This window comes from Micromys minutus, assembly GCF_963924665.1.
Source record: "Micromys minutus genome assembly, chromosome: 7".
Classification (NCBI taxonomy): Eukaryota; Metazoa; Chordata; class Mammalia; order Rodentia; family Muridae; genus Micromys; species Micromys minutus.
In genome coordinates, this window is record NC_137976.1 from 31,824,249 (window position 1) to 31,848,712 (window position 24,464).

The window sequence follows — 24,464 nt, forward strand, 5'->3', positions numbered from 1 at the left end:
CTTCAAATTAGTTTTAGCAGATCCTGGGAAATAAGAATGAAGAAATCAATATTTTTCTGTCAAATTTGGGTTCAAAGTTCAATATTAAGTTTGAAAGTCCTGTCTAAAATAAGCATAGTCTCATTAATTTATTGTCTATAAAGAAAGAATTTTAGGTTTGTTTCCATGGGATCTGTTTTCTAATTTTTCTAAAACAAGTTGTTTTTAGAGATTAAAAAGTAGTGATTTTGTTTATGGTTGGTAACTATACCTCACTTCTCTTCAGTTCAGCACAGCAAGAACAGATCAGCTGCTTGTAGCTCTGTTCTGATCTAAACAAGAAAGGAACTAAACCACCAGAATTATTCTTTCCTGTCACAAAATTGCGGTTTCAGTTAGTTTACCATTTCTACTTAAACAGCATACACACACACACACACACACACACACAGAGACACACACACAGACACACACACACACACACACATAACACACACACAAAGAGAGAGACAGAGAGACAGAGACAGACAGACAGAGTCAGAGACAGAGAGACAGACACAGAGAGAGAGAGAGAGAGAGAGAGAGAGAGAGAGAGGGAGAGGGAGGGAGGGAGAGAGAGAGAGAGAGAGAGAGAGAGAGAGAGAGAGAGAGAGAGAGAGTGAGAGAGAATAGCTCACTTAATTCATTTACCTTGGTTTCTTGTTCTTGTTGTTTTCCCACCTGGGGTGTTAGAGTTCTTAGTCTGAGAGAAAGTCCAAGTGCCATGGAGTGTAATTCTTGATCAAATGTTGGGTCACTCTAAGCCACAGGCTCTCTTTATGGTTCTCATACAGTTAATTGAAAGCCAAACAGTGAAGTCAAATAAGTTGTAGATAAAGTACATTTGCTGTAACTATCAAATGAGAAGGGCAGATTGCTTACTTCACACCTGGAGAATCTGGTTCTGCCTGTTCCTCATCTGTTCCTTAGATTAAAGGAAGATCATTTTCACTGCAGCTCCATGGTAACAGGAAGTCCTTGTTAAATTGTCCACACAGAGGTTGAGTATATTCCCTGTCCCCAGTCTATATTACCTTCAGAATGCCTTACTTGCAAATAATGCTGCCGTATCCAGACAGAGGTTTGTTTGCAGATTTTAAGACTTAAAAGCACAGGATGAAGTAGCCATATGTAGAAATGAACAGAAGCATAATGTACAGATGTTTACATTCCTATTATGATTAAACTCTCTTCTGTTTGAAAATCCAATAGAGCTTAACTCACAAAATTAAGGAGGATTGGAAAAAGAACAGTCAAAGAGGACTTGAGCCTCCTACCTCACTCTGTTTGTATACTGTTAGTTTTACTTTGAGTAAGTTTCTCTAATTTCCATTGTAGAATCGCAAAGTTATACAGTACTTTTCTTCTATTTATTATACCAATATAGAAATAGAAAATCAATTCAGACCAAGAAGAAATACTTATAAGGAAACTTGGGAATAAAAGTTCTTTCTTAGAATCCACTTTCTAAACATAGTTTTTTTTTATGTTGCCACGCCCACTGTGGATAGTGCTTCAAGGTAGGATGAACATAGCAGTAATCAAAGTGAAATTTGGATTGACTCCTTGAGTCTGCTCCTTTCCTCCTCCCTCTCCTTCCCCACTGAGAATGCCTGCTTCACAGTAGGAGAGCATTGCTCTGTGAGAGCCAGGAACAACCCCTGCACTGCTAGATTCCTGAAAGAATGTGGACCAGCTTTGTGATGAGTCCTTTTGCAGCTTCCAGTGAACTCTGTAGATTTCTTACCAAGTGTCAAGATCATCCTTTCAGGATTGATTCTGTGTTAAAAAGATCATGGCACAAAAGATACATGGTATCCATAGCAGGCAGTTGTAAACTTTGAAGTGCTGCCTACACATATGCCTGTTGGTATTTTAAAGGGAGCAGTATGAACCTGAACTGAGCGATAATGAAATGATGGTGCATACAAAGACGGGTGGAATAGGAGAGACCTCTCCACACTGATTTCCACAGTTGCACCCCCAGCATTGCTTTTAAGGAGAAGGCCCAGGTTTTCTCTTCAGTCCTCTGAAGGAGGCCTGCTTCTTCTTCTCTGGGTAGTTTTCATTACTGGTCTCTTGGTTGCTTGTACTTTCTTGCTGGTAGCTTTTTCTTTTAGGTAGCAAGTTCTTCCACACTAGATTTTAGAACAGTAACTCTGTAAAATTATAACGTCTCCAGTATTCCCTGAACTGGCCTGTTGTAGAACCAGTGGGAACAGACGACCCTGCCTAAGACAGATCAGATGCCATATGACTGTATTCGCTGTACAAACACTTCATTTGTCCTCCTAGGTTGGCAAATAAACAAGACAAGGAGGGGGCTTTAGGAGAAGCTGATGTGATTGAGTGTCTCTCTCTGGAAAAGCTGGTCAACGAGCACAAGTGCCTGTGTCAGATTGTAAGTTGTATTGTCATTATCATTACCACTTCTACGTTTTTATTATTGCTTCTCTAAGTTTGTTCAGAAAACTTGGCTTCTAATAAAGTGATAGTCGATTAGAAAATAATTCTCAGGAGCCTGGCTTGTCATCACTCTGCCTGACAGCTGTGCAGTCCCTGGGATCCGTATGGTAGGAGGCAGCAGACTCCTGCAGGTTTTCTGCTGACTTCTTGTATTGCTCATGTTTGCTGCACACCCCATATTAATAAATAAATGTGAGAGATAATGAAAAAGATCTCAGAATCATTTTTACTCTATACTGTCTCTTGATTTTTTTGGTTTTCTTTTTTGTTTGTTTTTCTCTAACCTTCAGAAACTTTCTACATGGTTTCAAAGATTTTATGTTTACTCTTTGTTTTAGTTACTGCTGATTAAATCAGTTTTCAGGTTACAAACTTTGGAAATTAGAAAGAAAAAGAACTATACAATTTTAGCTTAAGAGACTTAATATGATTTTTTAAGTTATAAAATTATGTTAAAATTATAGTGTGAATCATCATACAGTTTAAGGAATGTGGCAGAGAATTTATTCAAACTTCAGAAAAAGATCATTACGTTGTAAGAATTATATGAGTGTCTGCTGCTGTAAATTTATTGGCATCAGAATTTAAAACTTTCTACTTCCCTCTGGTATTTATTTATTATTTATTTACTTATTTAATTTTGACAAAAAATTAAATACTTATTTATTTTAGTTCTGTCTCTGTCACCCTGGCTAGCTTCAGACTCTTGAGAGGTTTACCTGCCTCTCCTTCCAGAGTGCTGGAAATAAAGACTTGTGCCGTGCCTGGTCTTTCCAGGTGCTCTTGATAAATACAAGTACTTTTCCCCAGCCAGGTCAGTTTGTCTTCCAGTAGATTTATATAGAACTTTATCTGAAGTTTTCATATATAATGTAATATAGCATGTATAATTTTTTCAACTTCTGGTAATACTAAATTTAGTTATTGCAAAATATTACAAAAGGCTATGTTTTGCTTTTCCAAATAATTTTATATAATGGTTAATGGCTATGTTTGTGTAGAGAAGTTTTATTCCTAATCATTGAATCAACTGATTTATTTTAGGAACCTTGTTCAGCAGTCTTGGGATATGGAAAGAAAATTGACAAGTCCATTAAAAAGGGGCTTTATTGGCTACTGCATATCATTGCAAAAGACTTTGATGCCTTAAGTGAACGCATCCAGAAAGACACAACTGAACAGCGAGCTCTTGAGGAACAAGAGAAACTCGAGAGGGCTGAGCGAGTCCGGAAGTTGCGGGAAGAAAGGTAAATAGACTAAACTCACCACACAGTTCATTTGAATACCAGCGAGGGCAGCTTTAGCCTGTTTGTTTTGCTTATTGGTCTATATATTCAGTTTTATCTCTTTCTGCGTGAAGAAAGATTTTATGTACGTTTCCTATTTCTATGAATCTATGTACAGACATGTAGAATGTACTTTATTTTGTGGTGCTAGAAATTCAACTCTGAGCTTCGTGTATACTACTAGCCAAGCAGTCTACCATGGAGCCCTATCACGAACACTTATATTTATTAAAGTGTTGCATTGTCTTGAGGTGCTCTTTTTATAGATTGACTTTATTACATACATGTGACATACATGTGTGTATCTTTGTGGGATTGTACGCAGGAGTGCAGGTGTCCAGGGAGGACAGCAGCCTGGAATCCCCTGGACTGCACTTACATGGGTGATGAGAAATGAACTTGGGTGTTCTGAAGGACCTTACTCAGACTTTTTAACCACCAGACTGTCTCTCCAGGCCCTAGCATGAGTTCTTAGTCTCTTACTATCTTTCTACTGTATTTTGTCCAACCATCTCTGGGTCTTGGCATTAGGAGGTATCATATAGATGTCCTGTTGAAAGTTGTGTGTTCCACATGTGGCAAATGTACAGCTTGTGGGTCCCCCAACGACTAGATCAGGAGCTGTCTCTGACTCCTGTTTGCTTGTCTGTGGTTCCTGTTACCTAACTGGGCTGGAGTATCTGGCCTGAGTGAGAGAGGATGTAGCTAATCCTATAGTTGGTAGGATTAGTTGGTACCCTGTTGGGCCTCCCCCTTCTCAGAGGATTATTGGAGGAAGGATGAAGGGAGGGGCTGTATGAGGTTGGACTGGGAAGAGAAGAGGGACTGAGATCAGGATGTAAAATGAATAAATGAATAAATAAATAAATGCAGAAAAGATATATTAAAATGCTCAGTCTGAAGGAGGAAACATTTAAACTAAATTCATCAAGTTGGAAAATGATTGCAGAAATACTATTTCCCAATCATTTATAAATTAACTTAATGCTATAAGAAAGTGCTGAGATTATTTTTCGAGGCTTGCATTACTTTTGATGTTTTCTCGACTACTTCAGTTTGAATATTGTGCACTTCATACCCTTCATGGTCATTAAAATACTCTACAACATTTTAAGCTGCAGGTAATTGCTAGCAATGAAAAATAATTTTCGTCTTTGCATTTGCAGATAAATTCTGTCATGCAGAGATTCAATTGACCTGTTTGCTCTGTTCTGGAGAAGATCTGTTTCATGCCATTTATAAATTAATTTCAGAATTTCTGTTCCCAAGTTTCTCTTAATTTTTTTTTTCTTTATATTGTTCATGATATTTCCTTGATCCTTTTCTTGGTGAAGTAGTTAATAGAATGCTGAACCCATCAACATCACAATTAACAATAATCTTGGTAAAACTGAGTAAACTAAAAAAAGTTAATGCTAAATTCAGTTTGTAGTTTCATGTTTAGAAATTGTATTAGATATTAAGTGAAAGCAAACTGTCTATGGGTTTAATTTAGACTTTGATTCTTATATGCCCCTTCTATTTATTTTATCTCATTTTTGATTTGCTTTATTTCCCTCTAGATAAACAATTGTAGGACATATAATTTAACGAGAGCTGTGAAATTTTACCTCCCAAGCACTGTTTGGATTTTGCAGAATGTTTAGACTTCTTGTTTCTACTCTCTGTAGAACTGTGCAGAGGGGCAGGACATGCCAGGACTCCATCTTAAGTAAAATGCTGAGATTTTAATAGAGTTACTTGTAGTACTCAATCTTAAGTTTATTACATTTTGATTCATGTGGAAATAGGAGAAAATGAGAAAGAAAAAATTTTAACATAAACTCTTACAAGACTTATAGTTGAGCTGCCTTTGTAATATAGGTTTTACAAGCTACCTCTAAGTTGTCCCCTACTCTTAAGACTTTGGGAGGCCTTGTTAACATTGTATAGGAAGCACTCTGGTGGTACCTTTCATATATTTCAGAGACTTATAAGGGAGAAATACGTGTGGAAATTACTCTCCAACCACCAAATTCCAAGTGACATAATGACACCTTTTCTAGGTTTCTCCTGATACCAGAAAATGGGATGAATGGTCTTTTTTATGTTTTTCTTGTTTTTAAAATTACTTCTTTTGAGAGTTTTTTCCAACTTATTTTGATCTTCTTCACCCACCTCTTGAATGGCGTGGTTAGGTATCTACCTGGGTCTTCAAGCTCTGTGCTGGATGCCTGAGGAGCCTATGTAGTTTTCTGAGCTGCACGCAGGATGAGTAGGAGGACTTCCTGGGTATCTGCTACATGCAGTGGGACCAGATCCTGATGAGAGAGTGTGTGGGAAACTGTTGGTATTTTTATTAAGGAGTAGAATATAGTATTTTAATATGAAATGGGATGCTATTATTTTAAACTTACAATTGTTACTAATGGACGAGTAACAGCAGTGACTGTTTTATAAGTATGCTCATTTACAGAGCATGTTCAGATGAACTACTTTCTCTGGTATTGAAAAATCCCTATGAAATGTCTGTTGTAATCTCACTTGCAGGAAAGCTGAGGCTCAGAGTTCTAGGTTAAAAGTCATAAAAGGTAGCAAAACTAAAATCTCTGTAGCTTGACTTTCTAGGTTCAGGATGAAAAGGTAGACTTTTTCACCATGGAATATAGCTAATTAATATAGCAATGAACTGTACTCTATGTACAGGCTGACTGGAGAACCATTTCTTACTCTTATAATTATTAGAACATATGAGTGGGTTTTGAGACATTTCCATGCACACATGTAATGTGCTTTGATCATATCCACCCTTCTTGATAATCTCTTTTGTCCTGTTCCCTTATCTTTCCTGGTCTTCCATAATACTTCTTTGGTTTTCTGATTGATAGCCCTCTTCCCTTCATTTCTTCCCAACATATTACAGAAAGTATGAAATCTCTTACTTTCTCTAATTGGTTTTATTCATTGTTTTTCAAATGGCATAATTTCTTTTATGGATGAATAAAACATTACTGTATATATGTGTTCATGCAGAATACAGTATAGATAAAACCTTTATTATTCTGGTGATGAGCATCTAGGCTGATTCTATAACTTGGTGAATCTGAACAGTGTTGCAGTAAACTTGGGTCTGCAAGTGGATCTTTTGCGTGCACATTTTCTCTAGGTATATATTCAGTGATATAGCTGGATCATATGGTATTTTTAGTTTTAGGGGGTTTTTGTTTTGTATTAATAACTCCCATATTGGTTTCCACTGTGATTATACAGATTTGCATTCCTTCCAGCTAGAAGTATTTCTTGTTCTCTCACCTCTCATATCCTTGCCGGCCACCATTTTCTTTGTTTTATGATGGTAACTATCCCAACTGTAGTGAGATAGAACTTTAGCATAGCACTCATAGTCCTGGTGTATATTTCTGTGAGCATTGAATATCTCAGTACTTTATTTGTATATTTGCACATTAGAGAAGTAACTGGTCTGAGAGTTTGCCTGTCTGTTTGTCTAGTAGATCACTATTACTGTTTTTGTTTCCATTTTGAGTTCTTGGATACCAGCCTTCTGTCAGATAAAGGCTGTCAGGGTAATGATTCTCTCCAGTTCTGCACATTTTCCTTCCACGTTGTTTATTGCTTTCTTTCATCTGTACAACTTTGATGTAATCCTCTTTGCAAATTCTTGCTTTCATTCTCTAAAACATTGGGATCCTGTTTGGGAAACTGCTTACCTAAGACCTTGAAACATTCTCCTGTGACTGCCTAAAGTGGTTTCTATTTTTTTTCAAAGTGATTACTAAATCTTTAGATTTTTTAAAAATCACAATCAGATAGTAGTAGAGGCATAGACTTGTTTTTGAGTGGTCTACACTGTCCTGGGGCTCACGTGCTTGTTTACTATGGTATACTCTCTGTCTGTTTTTCTATGTCACTTGAATTCATTTTGAAATTCTGTGTTATAAAACAGCTAGAACTATTCCTCTTGACTTTGGTTTCTCTGGCTATTCTGGATCTTTATGCTTTTGCGTTGATTTGAGGTTTCTTCTAGTTCTGTGTTTGAGTATTGATGGGGGATTGTGCTGACTCCGTAGCCTGTACTCCACGGTATGGACATTGTCACATCATTCCAGCAGTCTCTGAGTATTGAAGCTCCTTCTCCTTGGATTACTTCTACAGCTTCCTTCTTCAGTGTGATTTTCACTGGAGCGCTTTCCTGCTGACCTACTGTTGGCTTTAAAGGTCCCTTTCCCAATCTTCATGGTTATATAGTAGCTTCTTTACATTTTTTTCTTTTTATATCTAGTTATTCTGTTATCTTTCCATATGCATTCACAGGTAGAATATTATTCAGTCATGAATGAAAGAAATCATGTCACCTTTGCAAAATGAAATAGATGGTCATTGTGCTAAGAGAAATATGCCCAATCCAGTCAGTTAAGGACTGTGTATTTCCTTGCATATGTGAGTCCTAAATAAAAAAGAAAAGCTGATCTATCTGAAAGTCAAAGACGGACTTAGAGATGTGTGACAAGGACTGAAGCGGTTAGTAGGAAGGGTGGAAATCATCAAACACACTACACGTGTGACACTTGGGAATCTCACAGCAAAACCCATTAATGCTTGTGATAACACAAAGAAATGCTTCGTCAGTCCATGTGTGAGTAAATGTGGGAAAGCAGTGTTCATTACTGTGACAGTTATTAATCCTGTCCTACTGTGGACATTATGTCTTTGGAAAAATGTACCCTGGCATCTGCTCTGCTGACACAAAGACCTATTCTTGAACCTAGTGTTGTCCCTGAGCAGCCTCTGAGCGCAGGACTTACATGCTCTGTCTTACTGGCTTTGAATGACAGGCTCTTACAAAAGCCTTTGGCCTTGTTTTTCATAGTTATATATATATTTCTGTGTTGAAATTGTTGTATTTGTTTTCATGGAAGTATATTAGCCAGTTGGAAGGAACAACTACCCTAATAATGGGAACACCAAAAGAGGAAAGTAGTATAAACTAAAAGGTTAATGATTAATAGACGTGAAGGTGCTGCAAGTAGTGGAGGATTAAAGATTTTAAAAAGGAAAAAACATAGATGAGAAAAAGAAAAAAAGACCCAGTTAAAGAATACCACAGTAAGCTAACGTAATTAGAAAAGGAGAAAACCTAACAGGCCTCTTAGCCAGTCCTGGGATTGGAACTGACTCCCTGTGGGGTATGCTAATGGAGTCCACCAGGTGTGAAGGGCCAGGGAGTTGTAGCTGAAACCAGTTGTCAGTCCTCACTGCTTCTGCCCTAACAATTTAGGTCAGTATTCAGGCTGCTCCCCAGCTGGTTCCTGCCACACAGGTTAATTAGTGGTGACTCTAAAGGGCTTATTGTATGCATAGCAGAGGTGTGGCCAAAGTCTGGCTGCCAAGAGCACTTACAGCACATGGGTCCTCAGCATTATGTGGAATGGCCAGGCAGTACGTGCTGCCTTCACAGGCCCTCAGCCTGCAAGCCTGCAGGGCATGGCAAATGCCCAAGCTGTGGTGGTTTTGGAATGTCCCTTGGCAGTGAAGGAAACAGTGAATTCTGTGAAACAGAACAAGGCAGCCTAGGATTGCTTCATCTAGTTTCATCCCTCACAAAGTGGGGTCATCCTACTGAGCATCTTCCTCCCTGCTTAAACCTCAGAGGTGATTTGTCACAGATACCCTGAGTACAAGTGTTGTCTGTGGTGCCCCATCTCATCACTGTTACATAGGGTTCTTAGGACCCTCAGCCGTGATCCTTCACTTTTTTTTTTGGGGGGGGGGCTGCTAGATCAGTTTAGTTCCTAGAAATAGAACATTTCTCTTAGTGGCTTCTGGTTGGAGCCATTGGAGTGTTTGCGGAGCTGAGCAATAGGCACAATTTCCCTGATAGTAGGGTTTGGGGTATTTTTAGGGACCAGTGTTACATTGAGACCGAACTCTCCTCTGGATTCACAGCTGGAGAAGCTTGGGTCTCTCCTGTAGTGAGAACTTCCAGTCGCCTGCTAGTCTGTGTGTTGTGGGTAGAACTAAAGTCAGCTGCTGTTACATGTGTAAGTGCCTTCACACCCTATGGTTGCAGCTTCTAGCATGGTGTTCTCTTCCCACTAGAGCCAGCGAAGGTTGACATCCAGAACAGTTCTGTGCTTGTCTGAGCCCTTTCCACTTCATATTGGTTTGCTTTCTCCTCATGCCCTGCTGCTTCCCAGCATCTTCCCTGGCCTTGTGTCCTTGGAGTGGCCGTTCTTTGTTGCACCGACTTCTCACTCAGACTCTGAGAGGCCACTCTGTTTAGCCAGGGTTCTTCCTCCTCTGAGGATTTCTTTTATAATTCAAGTGGTTCATTTTTATAGAAGCATGGCATCCTATTATCAGCATGTCTTCTCGACATGCTGCTCTAATTAAAAGCCACGAGTAGATATTTGAAGTAAAAAATGGTTCCGCACTTTTTCAAAAGGAATTTTTATTTTTTCCTCCCACAAACAGAGATCGAGAGCAGACCGAACTTGATGGGACCAGTGATCTGGCTGAGATGGACTCAGGACCAGTTCTTGCAAATCCTTTCCAGCCCATAGCAGCTGTCATCATTGAGGTAGAAGTTGTGGCAAGTGGGATTTCTTTGTGTTAAATAATAAAGCTAGAACTTAGGCAAGGTGGTGGTTAGGTGTTGGGTCAACAGGCAGGGCAATTGAGGACTCGTCCAGGGAGCTCTTCCAATGAAGTTCAAAGGCATGCAGATGCATGCACAGTGACCGCGTTCCACTCATGCTTCATACTGGGAGCTCGGGAATGGAGCACAGTGACAGCTTATGCTACACTTACATGACCACTTGTAAAAAGAGAAATGACTTCAGAAGATCCAGAATAAAAATAGAAGCTGAATATGTCATAGTTACTGTTTTTGATAACATCTATTTTGCCAGAATTTTTATAGTTGTAACATTAGCTCTTTTTTGAAGCAGTATTAATGTTATTTTTTTCTTTGTGATCATAGAAAATAGAATTTAATGTTTATATTTTAAATTATTATTGCACTCATATATTATATATTGATATAACTTTATAATGCAAACCACTCAAGCTACAAACTATAAAGTGAAAAATAGCTGTTATTACGTGTATATTTAGAAACAGTTAAAATGCACAATGGAAACTATAACTAATTAAGGAAGTAAATAAATAAGTAAACCCTAATGTGAAGAGACACACCAGACGCACAGTTCTGCGACTATTTACTAGTACTAAAAATTCCTATGAGAACAAAAATCCTGGGCATTGAACTACTGAAGGAAGCACTTGATTCCCAAAGGTGGAATGTCCATAAGGTGTTTAATAAACTTATTTACTAATAACAAAAGTATAGTCATGTCAAAGCGTGTTTGTTATATAACTGAGCAGGGGCGGGCTAAGGCTTGCACAGGAACAGGAAGCAACTTCACTGCATACTGCCAAGCAGGGAGGCAGGGTTAGCTACTCTCAGGGGCAGTCTCTGTAGGGAGCAGTCTCCCAATCAGAAACAGGGCAGGAGACCTGGCATGTACATTTTCTGTACACACTGTCAACATTCTTGTTTGGACCCTGAGGAAGGCTTTTCCATCCCTCTGAATCTCTGGCTAAGAAGGTGATAGGGTGGGGCCAGGGTGTCCTTTTGTCATTCTATAGTCTGAAGTACTCAGTCCTGACATGGCCATGTCAACAATAGACATTCACTCTCTTTCTACAGTGATACAGCCATTGAAAATTTAATATAACCAGGGGATTAGGGAGAGAGCTCGGGATAAATTAACTTATCTAGAAGCATAAGGACCTACGTTTAAATCCATAGAACCACGTAAAAAGCTGGGCGAAGAGGAACGTGCCTGTGACCTACGTGCTGGGAGCTATGGAGACAGAGGACCTGGGGTGCTCATTAGCCAGCTGTATAGCCCAGTTGAGCTTTAGGGTCACTTAGAGACTGTCTCAAGCCTGCTGTTGCCAGTCCCTAGACTCCACAAACACTTGTACTCACACACACATTAATAAATATATATGTATAACATTTGTAATAATATATGACATATATATGTAGTATTATGTGTGATATTATATACAATGTTATATGTATGTGTCATTAATATCAATATTATATATTTGTAATGTATGTCACAAACACACAGAGAAATGTTAATTAAGTTGATAAAAACAGTAGGAACATATATTTGTGCAGATATGGTTCCATTTTCCTCCTCTGCCCTCCAGACACTGCTGCACATGAGGCTGGGAAGGCTGAAGCAAAGTCTAGACTGGGTCTAGTTGGTCAGCAGGATCCCTATGGAGGCAGGGTTGGGCTTCTCTGAGGACTTTAGTGTTTCTGCTCTCTTGCATTTAAGGAAGCAGCTCTCTTAAAGGAGGTTCAATGAAACAGCTTGTGGGCATGCCGTTGGTTCTTCAGGGGAAATCAATAGCTATGCATGGAGAGTGGGAAGGGGTTCTTCTTAGGGTGCAGTTTCACTGACTGAAGTGTAAGTTTCTTGGGATACCTCATTTGCATGGAGAGGCATTCTGGGAAATCAAAGCTATAATTTTTTTTCCAAGGATTCCATGGCATTTCTCAGGTAGAAGATTGGGGGTTGGGATCTCCAGATCAGGCAGATAAGGAAGCCATGCTACAAAAGGCAATGAATCAACTAGGCTCCGAGCTCAGGAAAACTGTTCAGACATGGTTGACCACAACCTTAGTAGTGAGGTATAACATACAGAGTCGCATTCATGTATGTATGTTGGTGTGTGTCTTTATGGATATGGGAGAAGCTGAAAACATCTCAAAATGTCAATGGAATATGATCATTTCTAGATTACAAAACTACTGTATTTTTATATAGACCTTTTTGTCTGTAGTAAATATTTAGCAATTAATATGTTTTAATGATAAAGTCCCAGTTCGGTGTACAAATGACAGTGACAACTGAATTACCAAAACTCTAGCTTAATTGTTTTCCTTGCAATGATCTTAAATGCCACTGTTGTGTAAAGATAAGTGCACTTAATTTCTGTTAGAATGAAAAGAAGCAGGAGAAGGAGAAAAAGAAGCAGACTGCGGAGAAGGACAGTGAGGTCGGCTACCCAGAACATAAAGCAGAGCAGGAGGGAGCAGAGTCTCAGAGGGAGGCAAGTGGCAGCCTCGGAACACCTGGCGGGGATGTGGTGGACAGGTACAAGGAGCCACTGTCACAGCAGCTAGACAACGAGGAAGAGCAAGAGCAGCGAGCGTCAGAGTCAGGTGGTAAGTCTGTCATTTCATACTTTCCATGTGGACAGGAAACTTGTACTTGATTTCCTTTTTATCATGTTCACAGATATGTATTTAATGGGATGCATGTATATTTAAACATGAAATAAATTTTCTGATTTTATAATTTTAACTAAAATATTTTTATAGCTATGTTCTAAACTTGTTTAATATACTGTAAAATTTTGCTTTTATATTATTAGAATTTATACATTGGTAGCCTTAAAATGTTGATACATATTTCTGTGAGAGTCTGTAATGTTTCTTTTTTTGTTTTTTTAGGAATAAAAATTCTCCTAGCTCTACCAATGTGATATTGGTTACATATATTGAACAAATATTATGTAGGGTTTATTTAATGAGTACTGTTTTTAGATCTGATTAGACTTTTAGTCATATTTCAAATGGTTATTTTGGAGCATTTTTCCTTAGAATCACTCATTCTGCATATCTTTCCTGAGGAGAGTTACTGTCTTTCTCTATTTTGTACACCTTTCTGAGTTTTATGGAAATTCCTATACTTAGACAGTTATAGTTGTTTAAACTGAAGTAGAGTTTGGAATAAATATCAGCTAATTTTGGAACTGAAGACCTCTCATGTTGAAATTGAAACAGGCTTTTGGCTGTCTGTGTTTCATTTATAAATCATATACATATTCTGTCTGCATTGTAAGTGTATTCTTAGTATATGGAACTTCATTTTCTGTTGTTGATAGTAATTCCCAAAGTTGAGTAGAAGCAGTTATGGTGGTAATACTGCCAATACTCTCATTTTATTGTTTATTTTTACATGATAGAAGTTCACGTTTTCATGGTATAATGTACCATATGTATATTCTTCTAGATAACAGTAAGAAGAAAGCCAAGAAACTAAGAATGAAAAGGAGTCATCGGGTCGAACCGGTTAATACAGATGAGTCTGCTCCTAAGAGTCCCACACCACCTCCGCCACCCCCTCCTGGTGAGTACAGCCATCCTGACACTGCAAATACAAACACTGCTTTAAGCATGACAGAGGAAAGAGAAAAAGGAAAAAGAAATTAGCTGGCTTTCAGTTAGCATTTTCATTTTTTGTCAGGTTGTGAGAAAGAATCTTTTACTGTCCATGTTGTACAAAGTTTGCTAACATTTCAGTGTTATTTTAAGAATGAAATGGTAAGATGTATTACATAGCTTTATACAAGAATTCCTAGATGTGATCAGAGTCTCTGTATTTCACATTGTATTGAAGTTTAGTGGATCTTTAATCATTTAATGCTAAAAGTTCTATGAGTATGTGATTTTCTCAATATAAACCCAGTATGCATATCTACCACCTACAGTGTTGCAGGGTTAATACATGTAAAGCTGTGGGTTACAACTACACAGAAACTGTAAGTAGCATTCAGCACTGAGCAGAGTGTCCAAGTTTAGAGTTGTTGGTAAATACGTGTCAACTAAAGAATAAATACATGCATTCATAATCCCCTTGAAGTATTGTTGCCAAAGCTTTACATGGTAACAGTTGTGATTATGAACTTTTACAAGATGCATTTCTAGTGTTCCTTTTAACAACACAATTCTTTTAGTCTCTGCTAAGCATTAGAATGGCAGTCAATAGACATTTGTCGTGGTAACAAGAGGGGTGAGCTTGCAATTAAGAGTGTGTTAAGAGTTAAGGTGCATGTTTGCTAAAGCCCATGTTAGCATCCAATAGTAAGATGGTGCATGGAAAGACAACGGAAAATGTATACATGACTTGTGCACTGACATGGAATGGTAAATATATTTTCTGTCAATGGAGGGAATCCTCTGAAAAGACCTTTACAAGTATTCATTTAACAGAGCTTCTAAATGTTTTTCTTTCCTTTAGTTGGCTGGGGAACCCCCAAAGTCACTAGACTTCCAAAACTTGAGCTTCTTGGTGAAACACGTCATAATGGTAATGCAAAAGGATCAGTTTTCAAATGTCATCTGTGCATGTCACACCCACTTTTCTTTATCTTGTAGCTTCAAGTTTTCAGTATTTATTTTTGGTAGCTTTCAGATCCACTGCCATCTTTTCCATTATACTTTTAACTTTCATTTTACCTTATTTTTTAATTTTTAAATGTACCTTACACCTATATAATTTGATTTTTAAATCTCAGTACAAATATATGAAGATTCATTCTTGTGTTTATTCATGATAATCTTTTATAGAACCAAGTATGAGAAAAGCTTTCCAGCAACTGCAGTTTTACTTCCTATGCGAGGAAACTGGCAGGCCATGCCTATGTTCAGTACGCTGTGATGATGAACATAATTGCTTTCTTTGCTCATAACAAAATGTCCAGTTACTAAACATTAAAATGAAGTCTACATCAATACAATGTATAAAATAAGAGACCAAATTAGTAAACCAAATAAAATTAGGCTAAACAAATTCTCCTGAAGGCTTTATTGAATCTAGATAACACTTCTGATGAAATCATTGTAGCTGTAATCCATTCAGTGCATTGCATTAGAACCCCAAGAAATAAAGCCTGGGAAAGGTAGTTGGACTCACAGGTAGGTGTCATATCTGACCAGACATCGAGGTTTTTGTTTTGTACCTAGAGTACATAAGGATAAGTCTGGTTGTAGCTCCATGCACTTGCTCATTGAGAACATCAGAACACTTCATCTGCTAACTTAATAGAACTTGTTTCCTAAAAAGATTACTTAGAAAAAAACACTCAGTCCTTAGGAAAAGCATTGCCAAAATCTCTGCTCCATGTTAAACTGAAACATAGTATTCAAAAGAACACTGTGCAGGTCACTAATGGTTCTACTTAATCATCAGTGGATGTTAGAAAATGTGCGTTTATAGATGGGTCTCCTCTTAACCTGTATGAGAGTGCCTGTTTCTATTTTATTTACTGATTTTTACTCTGTAATATTTTTTTAAATAGTAGGCTAGATCCTATTTTATTAGATAATCTGACTTTAGTCATATTAAAATACACTATCAATTTACATATTAAGTATTAGAAAATAGTATTAGAGCTTTTTTCACTTATATGCATTAATATATGTATATAGTAAAATTTTTCACAAGACCAGTATTTTTTTCTTACTGAATTAAAATTTTAAGCACTTTTCTTAGTCATGATTCCCAGCGCTATGACAGAATACCAGGCAAACAGCTTACGAGAAGAAACCGTACTTTGATTATGGCTATGAAGGATTTTTCCCCATTGGTGGCAAGTCATAGCAGAATGACTCAGTCTGTGGAGTAGAGAGCTGGCACTGCAACCTGACGGCGTGGCAGCAGACATTGAACAAAGATGGCTCGATCAAGAACCAGATCAGAGGTGGCCTTCAGAAGCTGTCCCTAGTCACTTACTCCATCTCCTGATGGTGCTAAAACAGTGTCACTGGCAGGGGTCCATGGACCCAGGCACATAAGGGCAGTTCTGAGTGCTGCTTCTGGACCTTGCTAGTTCATGTCCGTCTCTGCAGATACACTCCTCTAACTTGAACAGTCGATATAGTCTGACAAGTCCCAGCACTATGCAGATTCCACAGTTCATAGTTTCTTATGAAATACAAGACAGTCTCGTAGTTGTGAGCCATCAAAAATACAAAAGAAAGATACATATTTCCACTATAAGATAGCAGAGAATAAACATTCCTTTCCCAGATGGATCTGAAGCAAGAACAAAGCCTAGTAGGGCAAATACAAAATCCTTCAGGTTCCTGTACATCATTCAGAACACACACTCTGGTAACATGGCAGCTCCACTGGTCCTGCTCCTCCCTGTACTTTGGCTTTGCCATTTGCAGCAAGTATGACCTTTGTCTTGAGGTAGGTCCCCAATGTCTGCAGTGTTGTTCAACAGACATCCTGTGTTCTAGCATTTCAGTGTAGCAGCCGAGGCTTCGCCTTCATGGCTTTGTGCTCCACACTGTCAGAAAATCTGCCATTGCTAAACATGCTCTTGCCTCAGGCTGTTCTCTGCACTTCCACAGAGCCTTCAATGATCCAGTAACTCTTGCATCCTGTATGCCTGTAGTACCTTTACTACAAGGATAGTGACAAGTTCCGTCTGTTGCCATCTGAGACAGTGGACTTTTATACACTAGGACTGTAGTACTCAGAGTGTCTCTGCCTTGCTACAAAATGTTTCTGAAGGTGGCTTTTAACTGTAGGTCACCTTTTCTGTTCTCCTCTGTAAATGAAATTCTTTCAAGTAAGTTTGCCCTTTTACATTCTAGGACCTTCTGTATAGCTATTGGCAGCAGTTCACCCTTTCTATTGTTATAGTGCAGTGTATGAAGTGTATAGCTTCTCTTTCATGGTCCTAATCCCTTTAGCAGTCAGGCCTACAGTGTGTACACTTGCTCTGTGTTAAAAGCACTCCTTTCCTCCTCCAGGCCAAACTGCTGCTTCTGTCTTTCTGTTCCACTCTGCTCTCTGTTCTTATATAAACTGGCTGGAAGCATCTAACAATAACCGTTTCTGAGTCTGAATGTTAAACAGCAAATACATTAGTCTATTATGAATTCAAGATGAAGAGGATGTGGTCAGATTCTTTGCTTGTTTCTGCTGAACCCCCATGCCCGTGGCCTTCATGGAATGCATCATTGTTGCATTATTCCAGATGTTTTCCTCACCTTGCTGATGTCTAGCAGAATCTCCATTGATCTGTATTTATATTATTCTAGGGTTTCTTTAGCCAGTAGATTCCAACTCTTTTGCGTCGATCCTAAAAATTAAATATAAAGGCCTAAGAACTAGATAATCATACTCATCACAGCAAGGACTCCATTTCACTGTTAATAATTTTCTATATGTTCCAGAGCCTTAAAACGGCAGTACCACTGGTCCATGACTAATACATTGAAACAAATGAGCTGGGGCAGGGCAGGGTTGTCATTTCAGACCTAAACTATAATAGTGCATATTTTATATTTCACATCAGCTAAAATGTCCTATGTCAAGATGAATAAGATATGCACTTTAACCAATTTAATATAAAAAACAGACCTCTGATATACTGCAGTAGCCATTTAGTACAGAATTCAAGTCATATTCAGAAGCTCATGAGCAGTTATGGAACATGGCATAAGAGCTGGGAATTCAAAGAGTAAGAAGGGCAAGGAGAGATGGGATTCCAAGTAAGCACACCTATAATTCTAGTACCACTGAAGCACAGTTCCAGGTCAGCTTAAGCTACATGAGAACCTGTCTAAAGAAGAGAGGCCACCACAACAAAACAGATAGAAAAGAACAATAGTTTGTTTGAAAATGGCTTAAAGCTACTTAATGGGCAAGAAGGGAAATTTTAAATGGTAGAAAACATTGAAAATGGAATTTTGGCCTTTGGCTAAATACTGAAAGTCTTTAAAATATTAAGGCTTACTATTAGGAAATTTTCAATAGCTAATATTTATTTACTACATGGGAAAAAATGTTCCCTTGATGTAATTTATAAAGCAAGTACTTTATGTGTATGAGTGCTTTGCCTGCAAGTATGCCTGTGTACCGTGTGTGCGCCTCTGGTAGTCAGCAGAGGGCGTCAGATTCCCTAGAATTGCAGTTACAGGGGTTTGTTGTGAGCATTCTTATGGTTACTAGAAAATGAACCCCAGTCCTTTGGAGGAACATCTACTGATCTGAGCCTCAGAGCCATCTCCCCAGCCCCTCTTCTTTTTATTAACATTGAACACATTTCTTTTCCCACTCTATATAGAAGGATGTGGACAAAAGCCTGATCAGATACACAGTAGCTATGTGATAAGTGGTGATGAGCTAGTGAATGATTAAAATCAAGTGCCCGTAGTTTGTGAGTTCAACTTTACTGACTTGAACAAATTGCCATAATCAGGCTGAAAGCAGTGTGAGGAAGATTCTAACTTTGATTATAGTCATCTGCTTTGGAGGAGCTGGATTGTTTCTATATCACTTTGATCACTTACAAAGCTTTCTTTGTGTAACAGGTAGGACAGAGGCATCTAAGCAGACATGAAATGAGAATCTGTGTTTGTTTTGTAAACACTGTATTTTATCAATGTGTTATATATGCTTTATGAAAAATGAATCAGTTTCTGGTGGCCAAAAATATCAGCTATTATGAATTAAAGAATATTCTCAAAGTTTTAAATTCTGAAGGATAATTTTTAAAAAATGTATAATTCTTTTACCACTTTCCAAATTTCATTGTAAAAGCATTTGATGGCTACTATAAAAATGCTTAGGTAATCAAAATCCCCTGTCATGCAGAATGATTCTGATTAGGCAAGAGCCGAAGCTTTTGTGCCACTAAGCTACAGAATTAAGATGTGAACTTAGGACTGCCTGTGGTCTTGAATCTGTACCTTTAAGTTATTACAGATAAAATATTGCATTCTTATTGGTTTAGGGACCATAGCAGCTTAATTTTTGTTTGGAATTTACAATTGTCTAGAAAAGGATTCTCCCATTATGTTCTTTAATGTGCTTCTAAAGTAATTTGAACGTAATACACTAGAAACTTTATGATGACTTAAATGTGACGTTAGGATTATAATCTAATTTGTGGCATAGTAAGAGATAGAAATTTGAGCCCACGAGTTGTCTTAGCTTGTTAAGTTATATTATGCTGTCAAGCCTAAAGATCTGAGTTTGATCCCCAGGACCAATACAGTTGAAGGAGAGAACCAATTTCAACAAGTTGTTCATATACAAAATAAATAACTGTAATAGTTTTGAAAGACTATAAATTATTGGGCTGGAGAGATGGCTCAGTGGTTAAGAGCACTGACTGCTCTTCCAGAGGTCCTGGGTTCAATTCCCAGCAACCACATGGTGGCTCACAACCATCTATAATGGGATCACATGCCCTCTTCTGGTATGTCTGAAGCCAGCTACAGTGTATTCGTATAAAATAAATAAATTCTTTTAAAAATGAAGAATATAAATTATTATAAATGAAAGGAGAGTGTCTGGGAATATGGCTCCATAATAAGAATGCTTACCTAGTATACACAAGGCTCTGAATTCATTTCCTAGTATTTCACATACTCAAAAGGAAAGACCATTTTATACAACATAGTTACCAAACCACAGAACTGTACAAGTATTAGGTATAGAAGGCCAGCTTGTTTCTGATAAATATGTAGATGTAATGACCACTACAAAGAATACCTGGTATGTACTAATAGTGACTGACGAGGTCTTAGCAGCAGATGGTGTAGAGCCTCAGTATTTTATATTTCTTTTCTAATGAGAATGTATAATAAAAAAACTATGCCTATTTGGTACAACATTTTACCTGTCATTTAGAATTTACTCTGGTTATGCTTTGAATTTGTTCAAATGTTCTTGTATTTAGTTTGTTTCTGTTTTCTGTCTTCCCACCTATCTACTCACTTGAGAATTGCCCGACTCTCATTCTTTGAAAGATGATGGATGGAACAGAACTAGCAGTGAAAACCTTGAGTACCATACTGTCTCACATGTCTCATTTTCCCTCTCTGTGTAGATTTCTATGGGAAGCCGCTGCCTCCCCTGGCTGTGCGACAGAGACCTAATGGTGATGCTCAGGACATAATCTCATAACCAAGTTGGATGGGTTGGTCATTTTAATATCAGTCAGGTGAACCGAGACCTTTCCCCAAAGCAGAAAATCCCTGAATGCTGATGCAAGACAACCATCATGATTCCAGGGAGGAAAGAATACCCAAGAACTTGACCTGATAATTTACTTCTCCATGTTCTGTGATAAAGCAGAAAGGAAACAAAATGACCAGTAGCTGACAAGAACATCTGGCCAGGCTAACAAGTCATGGTAATACTGGTTCTTTGGTTTACACATCCCACTTTCGGACATACTCCTGAAGAAACACCTCGGAAGTTGAGCCAATGGACTCTACATACCTGATTATTTAATAATCTGTATTTCTATGCATTAAACATGTTTTATAAGGTACATGTATATGAAAGGGGAATTCCTGGGAATTTATAATCTAAATTTTAACTATTTTTATATTTTTTCTAAACCTTTTGTTTAAGTTTGCTATTTTATTGACTGCGCACTTTCTACAGATGCTCTGTTTAAACTCTCTAGATAGAAAGTTGATTTACTGAACACACATGAAGTGTACAAGCAGGTATGGTTTGTGATAACACTGTTTCTAAAATGTACACTCTATCTTATGTAATTTTACAGTAGTTACTGTTTTAAAAAACAAATTCTCAGATCTTTAATCCACCATATTACATGATTTGAAAGTGGCACCAATGGAGAGAATTTAGTTCTGTTACCACTGTTTGTTTTCCTTAGTGATGATCTCAGTGTGTGTTAAGACCTGTGAGATACCTTCAAGAAAACAGCTTAACTTGTTACATTAGTACGAATGTGTCCTGAGAGATATGATTCAAAGTCCTGATAGAGACCACGAGGGACTAGACATTTGCTGTTACAGCTTTATTGACGGCTTTGGGTTGTTTCCCTTTGTCCGTGCCTTGAAATTAAAAGGGAGCAGACTGTAAAGGCTCCTGCAGGTCTAGAGACTTCAGGTTTACAGCCAGTACAGCTGTGCGAATGCAAATGTTGGCTCAAGTCCTTTCATAAAGAACTAGTTCTAACGTGACTTCTTAATTATAGATGACAATACTTGTTCAGCTCTTTAGGGCCATTCACGACACTCTCTTTCCATCTACCCTTTACCGGATTTGTAGAGATAGTTTAGTGATGCGTTTGTAATGGACTGTTCAATGGAAGGCATGCCTTTAAGTCAAGGTGAAAATAACAAAGATGAAGTCCCTTATGACCCTGTTAGGATTGGTACCACACAGGCAATGGACATACATTGGTTTCTGAGTAAGTCCACCTACAGCAGGTATATCTGATCATTTGCCTCTGAAATGTTTGTGATCTATTGTGTTCACATTTTAGTTCTTTGGACCCGGACCAGTCAGGTCACATGATGCTATTCAGCACTGGTAGAGTTTCTGAGTTTGTGCATGGCACCTACCTCTCACACTGAGGAAAAAAAGGTTGAATTTCTATGCAAAGCCCATATGCAGAGTTAGCAGGTGGCTCAGACAGGAGAATCACAAGACAGGATGTATATTCTAAACTGCATTTTACATGAAAAAGTGCTCATCTTCTTGTTTCATGTTGTAATATTTAAATTCCCTTTTAAAACTAAATGTATACTTTTGCTATCTTTTAATGCTAATCTGGTTTGAAGATATTCTTGCTTCCTACCAGTGTTTACTGTAAAGTACAGTAATTACCGACTCCATTTCGTGATAACAGTTTTGAAATTGAATGTAACATAAACTGGAATTGATGTTTTCTATGGCACTCTCAAAAAATTAATATGTTTTCTTAAAGTTGTGTAAAAACTCCTTTAAAAACGTTTTATAAATCCTGTCAGATTTTAATATTTCACTGATTATTTTGTTATATTACACATTTTAATTCTTATTCATCATGAATTATAACATTTCACACAATAAAACTATTTACAACAGTGTACCACTTTTCTATTTTTTAAAGATTTATTTATTTTACATATATATTTATATGAATACACTGTAGCTGTCTTTAGACATATCGGGAGAGGGTATCTGATCTCATTACAAATGGTTGTAATGTGGTTGCTGGGAATTGAACTCAGGACCTCTGGAAGAGCAGTCAGTGTTCTTAACTGCAGAGCCATCTCTCCAGCCCTCCATTTCTCTTTTGATTTGGTTCTTTTAAGTGGTTTTCTTTAGCTAATCAGATAATTTTTTTTTTGTTATTACTGTGGAAATAGTTAAATTGGTACATTTAAGTAGCATACTTTTTCTCATTTTATATGAAAGCTATTTAAAAGATGTATGAAACAACATTGTGTTTTGTTTTTATTGCTAGTTTTTGTCAACCCTACTGCCCAAAAGATACATTTGAACTTATTTACAAGGCAATTCCATGCCCTCTTCCTGGGTAATCCATGTATGTGTACTGCATATATAATATTGTATGTAACTAGTGTCAAGTATGGAACTGTGTGGAGTGTGTGGTGATTTGACTATGCTTGACTCAGAAAGTGGCACTGTTAGGAGGTGTGGCCTTGGTAAGGAAAACTGTCGCTGTGAGGGTGGGCTTTGAGACCCTCATCCTCCTAGCAGCCTGAGAACAATCTGCTCCTGGCTTCCTTTGGATAAAGACACAGAATTCTCAGCTCCTCAGGCACCATGCCTGCCTAGATGCTGCCATGCCTCCTTGCCATGATGATAATGAATCCCTCTGATCCTGGAAGCCAGCCCAATTGAATGTTGCTCCTTATAAGAGTTGCTTTGGTCATGGTGTCTGTTCACAGCAGTAAAACCCAAACAAAACACAGTGCTAACTGAAATTTCAAGAGATCTTGTGGTTTATGTTTTCCTTGATTTTCAACTCTTTTTGTACCAAGGAAAGTAAATTTATAATTTTTATGAATTAAGTACTGTTTTCTTTTTAAATTTTAATTTTTTATCTGTATGAGTATTTTGCTTGCATTGAGTTCTTTGGAATTAGAATTACAGATGGTCATGAGTTGCTGTGTGTGCACTTAGACTCAAACTCAGGAACTATGAAAGAGCAACTAATGCACTTTTTAAAAATTAATGATTTTATATATTTGCACCCCAAATATTATTCCTCTCTTGGTCCCCTCTGGAAAATTTGCCCATCCCCTTTGCCTCTGAGAGGGAATCCTTCTTTACCCTGCTACCCTAGGGCATCAAGTCTCTACAGGATTAGGTGCATCCTCTCCCACTGAGGCCAGACAAAGCAGACTTCAGCAACATATGTGCCCAGGGTCTTTGACCAACCCATGTATACTCTTTGATTGGTGTCTTAGTCTCTGGGAGCTCCCTTGGGTCCTGGTTAGTTATCACTGTTGGTCTTACTATGGGGTTGCAATCCCCTTCAGTTCCTTTAATTCTTTCTCTACTTCTTCCTTGTGGGTCCCTGACCTCCATCCAGTGATTGGCCTGTATCTGTATCTGTCTCAGTCAGTGACTGGTAGAGCTTCTCAGATGACAGCCACACTAACCTTCTGTCTGCAAGCACAATATGGCATCAGTAATAGTGTCAGGGTTTGGTGCCTGCCTGTAGGATGGATCCCAAGTTAGCTGGTTACTGGATGGCCTTTCCTTCAGTTTCTACTCCATTTTTGTTCCTGCATTCCTTTCAGACAGGAACAATTCTGGGCCAAAAATTTGAAGGTGGGTGGGTTGGTGCCCCTGTCCCTCCACTGTGGGCCCTGTCTACTTACTGGAAGTGGACTCTTCAGGTCCCATCTCCCACTGTTGGGCATTTTGGCTAAGGCCATCCAACTATTGAGTCCTGGGAGCGTCTTGCAACCCAGATCTCTGGGGCTTTCTAGTTCTCCCCACCCCTGGGCAGCTGCATATTTCCATTCATTCTATTGGCCTTCTTGACCATTCTCTGGTCTCTCCCATACTTGAGCCTGCCCTGCTT

General features: G+C 38.2%; 1 protein-coding gene across 1 annotated transcript in view; it reads left to right on the forward strand.

Moving 5' to 3' along the window:
* Positions 1-22,376, forward strand: part of ARL13B (ARF like GTPase 13B) — a gene marked incomplete at its 5' end in the record, with an annotated part of 59,012 nt that extends 36,636 nt beyond the window's left edge. The window contains 7 exons of the mRNA XM_080919147.1: positions 2,314-2,419; positions 3,529-3,731; positions 10,242-10,347; positions 12,792-13,017; positions 13,868-13,984; positions 14,876-14,944; positions 20,490-22,376. Of these exons, the coding sequence (XP_080775273.1) occupies positions 2,314-2,419; positions 3,529-3,731; positions 10,242-10,347; positions 12,792-13,017; positions 13,868-13,984; positions 14,876-14,944; positions 20,490-20,566 (904 nt within the window). The 3' untranslated portion in view covers positions 20,567-22,376. The remainder of the gene's footprint in view (positions 1-2,313; positions 2,420-3,528; positions 3,732-10,241; positions 10,348-12,791; positions 13,018-13,867; positions 13,985-14,875; positions 14,945-20,489) is intronic.
* Positions 22,377-24,464: the final 2,088 nt, after the last annotated feature.